The sequence below is a fragment of the Solanum lycopersicum genome, chromosome 12 (genome assembly GCF_036512215.1).
Source record: "Solanum lycopersicum chromosome 12, SLM_r2.1".
NCBI classification, from domain to species: Eukaryota; Viridiplantae; Streptophyta; class Magnoliopsida; order Solanales; family Solanaceae; genus Solanum; species Solanum lycopersicum.
In genome coordinates this window covers 66254379-66261418 of record NC_090811.1, presented here as the reverse complement: position 1 = coordinate 66261418, position 7040 = coordinate 66254379, and the positions used below count along the sequence as shown (strand labels likewise).

At 34.4% G+C, this 7040-nt stretch overlaps 1 protein-coding gene and 1 non-coding gene across 3 annotated transcripts; one reads left to right on the top strand and one right to left on the bottom strand.

The window, feature by feature from the left end:
• Positions 1-961: 961 nt before the first annotated feature.
• Positions 962-1034, bottom strand: TRNAR-CCU (transfer RNA arginine (anticodon CCU)). The gene has a single exon. It is a non-coding gene; the product is annotated as a tRNA-Arg (tRNA).
• A 1059-nt stretch (positions 1035-2093) lies between these two features.
• Positions 2094-7012, top strand: LOC101264192 (protein WEAK CHLOROPLAST MOVEMENT UNDER BLUE LIGHT 1-like). 2 transcript variants are annotated; one of them, XM_069292353.1, is made up of 5 exons: positions 2094-2320; positions 2396-2474; positions 3596-4227; positions 4615-6499; positions 6582-7012. In XM_069292353.1, exons 3-4 carry the CDS (start codon positions 3634-3636, stop codon positions 6463-6465), a joined length of 2445 nt encoding a protein of 814 aa, XP_069148454.1. In that variant the 5' UTR covers positions 2094-2320; positions 2396-2474; positions 3596-3633; the 3' UTR covers positions 6466-6499; positions 6582-7012. The 2 variants fall into 2 exon arrangements, with proteins under 2 accessions (XP_069148454.1, XP_019067178.1); XM_019211633.3 differs by having other exon boundaries at positions 2103-2320; positions 4615-6456.
• Positions 7013-7040: the final 28 nt, after the last annotated feature.

Sequence of the window (7040 nt, the reverse complement as noted above, 5' to 3'; positions counted from 1 at the left end):
CTATCAGTTTCAACTTTTGAAGATTCTCATCAATAATATTTGAACGAATATATGAATAAATTATTTTGATCTTTTGATAAGGCAGGGAGCTAAAGTGCCTATTGTGGATATATTCCTTTATTGACAAGCCTATATATATATATAATATTTTTTTATGATATAAGCTTCACATGCATTTTATATTATTTTATTAGGTTAAATGTATTATTTTTATTCAATACCTTATGGCCTTTATTTTCTTAAAAAAAGATGACATTGAATCTCGAGATGGTTTGGGTGATAGGTATATCTCACTTATAAATATTTGAATGTTTTGAATTATTGTAGAGAAAATTATTTTATTAGACATACCTGCGTATCATAATATTATTACATTTTATCTTTAATTAAGAGTTTTCTATTATATATTAAGTAAAATATATCTAGATTTTTATATATTTTACAATCAGATTCACTAAAATAGGAAGAGACACGAGTGAAATGGGGAAGGAGGCAAGTGAAATAGTCATTTATCCTAGATACATGTAAATTACACCAAATACATAAGTAGCTGGTGTGATTCACATGCGTCTGGGATACCATATTCATCGGAAAGTGACGAGCGAGATAGGAGGGAGTATCTGGTGTGATTCACATGCACGTGGGATACCACATACATAGGAAAGTGGTGAGTGAGATAGGAGGGAGTTGGACGAAATTTTTTATGCATTCCAAACACATACAAATCCACTTAGATATGATGTATCTAAAATAACGTTTAAATTTTTAGATCGTGACGTTAACAAAATAAAAATGAATATTACATAACTACATGTATTGCCGCTTTATGACTTTTCAACTCATAAACATGAGCTTTTTTTACTACTTCATGCGGTAGGAAAAACCGATCTTATGACTTTTCAACTTATAAATATGAAATTACTTTTGCGGAAAATAAAGGCGCACGAAAAAAATATTAAGTCGCGCCAGGTAGGGGTCGAACCTACGACTTTCTGCTTAGGAAACAGACGCTCTATCCACTGAGCTACAGGCGCTTCATACAAATGTTAGTGTATTGTAAAAATATAACTTAACATACGAGTATGGAATAATGAACTTATTTTTTTATTTTTCTTGGTACTAGTATTTTTTGTAAGAAAAATATTGAAATAAGAATTTTTTTACATCAATTTTTATATTTTAATTCTTGGAAGCTAGAAAAGTGATTACTAAAAAATTGTAAACTGTTATGGTGATTAATTTATTACTTTATCAATAGTCATCTAATTGTGTGTTTGTATATATAATTAGAGAATTTTATTCATGATTCGTACTTCTTAGATGTCGATATTACGAAGTTTATGATGTTTTTTCCAACATTAAAAGCTAAATATATATATATATATATACGACTTTATTCTCTTGTAGGGCACGAGTATCTCCGCCCCTAAATGGGAGGCCCTCACCCTAGGTGGCCGAGAACTCCGATTCATAAAGAGGATTCAAAATTCCTTACACGACAGATTCCTCTCTTTTGCGGGATAGGACACATTTCGTTCCATCATAACCATGTTTTAAAACTCGATCCAGGTCTCAAACTACATGCTTGTTGATTATAAAATAATCACAATTTATAAATGAATTCATAATTATAATAAAAACAATACACTCTGCTCTTTCGTAACTCTTAAAATTTATTAGGACCACAAAACTTTTGATTTTCTTCGTATTATCAAACACACTAACTTTTATATTGTACCTCTACATAATTTAAGAATTTTTTAAATTTTTTTACTATTTTCCAAAATAGTCATATTACCCTTTGGATTATTATCTCATGAGTCATGACCACCCATAAAATATTTTAACTAAATAGTAAATAATTCTTTTTTAATTTTAATCGAAATTTGAGTTTTGAATATTAAAATAAAACCTTTTAATATAAATTCGAATGAGTCAGACTCTAAAACAGAAAAAACAAAAAATCACCTTACATAATTAGTGTAATATTTAGAGCCACTAATTATATTTATCTAACTGTTAACGGTTTAGAATTCTTATCAGAAAAAAAAATAAAAAATAAAAAACAGAGATTTATTATTTTTGTTTATATTGAAGAAAACAGAAAGACAAAAACTGAAAAGAAAATAAAAAATTCACAAACAAAAGAGAAAGAAGAAAAAGACAAAGGCGAGCTGATAAACTCGCTTTTTTTCTTTTCTTATTCTTCTTTTTCATATCCTCATTTTTTAATCCAAATTTATTTATTTTATTTATTTGATTCATTCATAAAATCATTAAAAATTTATCTCAAAATTTTGTAATTTATTATTTTATATAGGTAATCTCTACGCCATTTTTTTTTTAAAAAAACAATTCTTTCAAGATCTAATTTGTGTTTTTAATGGTTTTGCAGTTAATTTTGGACAAAAAAAATTTATACTTTTCAATTACTTTTATATATATTTTTTGGAGGATATTGAAATAGCTTTCTGGTATGTTCTTTTTTTTAATTCTGTTTTTCTTCTTGTTTTTAATTTTTAAATTTTTTAATTTCAACAGTTTTTAATCAAATTGCTGGGGAGGGGGGGATCCAGGAATTGGGAGTTATTAATATGTTTCGAATTCGTATTTTAGGTTCGAGTTGTGAAAATAGCTTCGTGGAGAAATGTTGAATAAGGGAGATTATAAGTTATAATTAATTGTCCCATTGTGGTTTGGTTATTTTTTTTTGGATCTCGGGTATGGTGAGAGCTTAATGTATCGAGTCGGATGCTTTTTCGCAAGTTTTATCTGATTTATGATTATGAAAGTTGTAATTTATTGATCTCATGAGCATGTGATTTTATGAAGGGTAAACTTACGTATAATATATCCTTGTGGTTTGATTATTTTGAATTTTGTATATAACGGGAGTTTATCGTACCGGCTTGTATTTTGCGTGTTTTATGTTCCGTTATGTGCTTTATGATATGAAACTTAAAATTTTTTAATATCATAAACGTGCAATTTTATGAAGGGTAAGGTTGTGTATAATGTACTTTTGTGGTTTGATTTATTTCTCGGATTTCATGCGTAGCGAAAGCTTAGTGCATCATGCTACCTATTTATTTATCTTAATTATGTTGCGTTATGTGATTTATGATATGAAACTTGTAATTTACTAATCCCATAAACTTGCAATTTTATGAAGGATAAGACTGTGTACAATACATTCTTGTAATAATCAATTTCTGATTTTACGCATAGTGAAAGCTTAGTGTATCGAGCGGTCCTTTTACGTGTTTTATGTTACATTTATGTGTTTTATGATATGGAACTTGTGATCATTTTGTTCATTTTCATGTTCTTTCATTGGGCGGAGCTAGAGTTTTGCCTACGAATTCGATTGAATCCTGTTAACTCAACATGTATATATAATGCCTACGAATTCGATAGAATCGTGTTAACTTAACATGTATATATAAATCATTAAGAACCTAGTAAGTTGCGTCTTTTTCTAACATTCAGAACCCATAAAACTCAAATTCCGGTTCTTACTTTGAACCACATTCTTCACTTTTAAGCTATGCCATTCTGAATTCCTAACTTCTTCTATGATTCATTTGTTTTCAAGGTCTTCACTTTGGTTATCCTTATTTTCTTGACTGGAAAATGGAAGATGTTAAAGATCTGAAGCTACACGCCTCGGAGTCCTCTCCGGGGGAGGATCGATCACACAGTGCGATTCAAACCAGCCAAGATGCAGATGAAAAACCAAACTCCGAGAATCAACAACTAAACGTGGATGCTTCGGAGCATGTAGAAGAGGCTACTAAAAGCTCGTCGTTGGAGAAGAGAGAGACTCATCCAACAGGAGCTACTATGGTTAATCAGGACAACTCGTCTCAACCTGTACATAGTCCTAAGCCATCGGAGCCTCCTATCGATACAAATGGTTCCAAAGAGGAAGAGCATATTCAATCTAATAGTAGTACCAAAAGTGCTGATGATTCGTGTTCTACTTCCCACGTCAAAGAGACGAAACCTGTAAATACTACTCGTGTAGAGTCATCGGATAACATTGACAAGTCTCCCACTCTCAGAATCAAGATTCCAGGGCCTACAGCTCAGTCTAAGCAGCCTGAGAATGTTGATGCAAACAGAGTTAACATCGATACAGCAGCACCTATCCAGTCTGTGAAACAGGCAGTTTCAAAGTTTGGAGGGATTGTCGACTGGAAGGCTCATCGAAAACAGACAGTCGAGGTATTCTCTCCAACGCCTCAACTCTCTAAAATAGAGTTAATGGTCAAAAACACACCTACAATATCTCAATTTTTCGAGTTCCATACCTGAACTATCACCAAAACACACCTTAGCTATCAGTTGTTTCCTTTTGCTAATTGAAATATAACCATCGTTCAGGTAGGAAAAGGGAACAATAGATAGTTGACGTGCATTTAGATAAAGAGGTTGGTAATAGTTCAGATAGGAAACTCGCACGCCTGATAGTAAACTCAAAAGATGGAATTTTTGACTCTTCACTCTCTAAAATAAGCACTTTTATCTTCTCGAAAGCTTGGCCTTACAGGGTCTTTCATGTTATTTTCTTGACTTGAAAAGTTCGTTTTTTCTTCTTCTTTGGTTGTGCAGAGACGGAATCTTATCGAGCAAGAACTAACAAAAGTGCAAGAGGAGATCCCATTGTATAAGAAACAATGTCAGGATGCAGAAGATGCAAAAGTGCTAGTTTTGAAAGAACTAGATAGCACTAAGAGACTCATAGAAGAGTTGAAGCTTAATCTAGAGAGAGCACAAACAGAAGAGCAACAAGCAAGACAGGATTCGGAACTTGCCACGCTCAGGGTCGAAGAGATGGAGCGGGGTATTGCTGATGACTCTAGTATTGCAGCTAAAGCACAGCTTGAAGTTGCCAGAGCTAGGCTTGAAGCTGCAGTGTCAGAGCTAAAATCTGTTAACTCCGAATTAGATGTTCTCCGTAAGGATTATGATTTATTGATATCCGAAAAAGATGTTGCTGTGGAAAAAGCAGAAGAAGCTGTTTCGGTATCAAATAAAGTTGAGAAGACAGTTGAGGATTTGACAATTGAGCTCATTACTTCAAAGGATGCTTTGGAGGCTGCACATGCTGCACATCTAGAAGCCGAGGAACATAGAGTCGGAGTAGCTATGGCAAGAGAGCAAGATACTCTAAACTGGGAGAACGAACTGAAGGAGGCGGAAGAAGAGCTTGAGAGGCTAAACCAGCAAATAATGTCTGCAAAGGATCATAAAGCAAAATTAGATACTGCTTCATCTTTGTTACAAGATCTCAACATTGAGTTAGCTGCTTATATGGAATCAAAGTTGAAACAGGAGGCTGATGAAGAAGGGAACATGAAAGGCGAGAAATTAGAGATGGATAAAAGAAGTCATCATGACATACAAGGAGTTGTGGCATCAGCTAAGAAGGAACTCGAAGAAGTGAAACTCAATATTGAGAAAGCAACAGCTGAAGTAGAATGCCTGAAAGTAGCAGCAGTTGCATTAAAGGCAGAATTGGAAAAGGAAAAATCAGAACTAGCTTCCATACAACAGAGAGAAGGAATGGCAGCGATTGCCGTTACATCTCTTGAAGCTGAGTTGAACCGAACAAAGTCAGAGATTTCCCTTTTGCTGATAAAGGAAAAAGAAGCAAGAGAAAAGATGGTGGATCTACCGAAGCAACTGCATGAGGCTGCACAAGAGGCTGATCGTGCAAAGTTACTTGCTCAAACAGTTCGGGAAGAGCTGAGCAAGGCAAAGGAAGAGGCGGAGCAAGCAAAGGCAGCAACTAGCACCTTGGAAAGTAGACTGCTTGCAGTGAAAAAAGAGATAGAGGCTGCAAAAGCTTCAGAGAAATTGGCCATAGCAGCTATCAGTGCTCTACAAGAGAGCGAATCTACTGAAAGCACAATGGATGAGACAACTGGTGTAACACTTTCTTTAGAGGAGTATTATGAACTCAGCAAGCAGGCCTTTGAGGCAGAGAAACAAGCTAATACCAGAGTGTCTGCTGCTATGTCCAAAATAGAAGTAGCCAAGGAATCAGAGTTGAGTAGTCTTAACAAGCTCGAGGAGGTTAATGTTGCGATGACTGAAAAGAAGGAAGCACTAGAAATCGCACTGCAAAAGGCCGAGAAAGCCAAAGAAGGAAAATTGGCAGCAGAGCAAGAGCTGAGGAAATGGAGAGCGGAGCATGAGAAAAGACGGAAATCTGGTAAATCTGTTACCCCGGTAAATAAAACAATGAGCTCAAAAATGAGCTCTGAGGAGAATAAAGAATCAAAAGCTTCTGAAGATGCAGTACCTCATCAAACCTCAAATCCAAAAGAAAATGTACAAACAAAGAGTGAAACCGATTCATCTCAGGAAGTGAAGGTCACAAAGAAAAAGAAGAAGTCCTTCTTCCCCCGCGTCTTAATGTTTCTGGGCAGAAAGAAAGCACAGGCCAAGGCAAGATGATGATCTCTGCTCCATTTTTCTTGGTTTGAGAAGGGTAAATTCTCGTAGAATATTTATGTATATGCTAAGTTGTTTTTTGTACAGTACTAAAGTAATTCTCACTTTCTGGATGGCAGATTTTAGAGGGCAATAAGTTTTTCATAGGTTTGGCTCTGTCAGTAAGCCTTTGCCTATTAAAGTTGTTGACGGCTTCAAATGTGTACTCCTGCTAGTTCTGCATAAAAGCTAGCAGCAATTCAAACCTTTGGCCTCGTGAAGATATGACTTTCCTTGTGTTTCATGTTCGTATGGGTTATATAATGCAACAACACATCAATTTTTCCTTTCACTTGGCTTACCATTTCAAAGCTAATTGCTTCACAATCCTAGTTCTATGTTCTTTATTATCCTAATACTTTTGCTTGTTTGTAATAGTTTCATTCATTTTATTGCATATAGTCTGATAAATTGTTGTAACGAATCGAGTATTTTCTTTAGAAGATAATCTTTGTAATTTAATGTATTTATGCTGAACCTAACTTTCTGTGGTGTTAAAATCATTCTAAGATCTCCTAGCCTTCAATCTTTCTATGTTG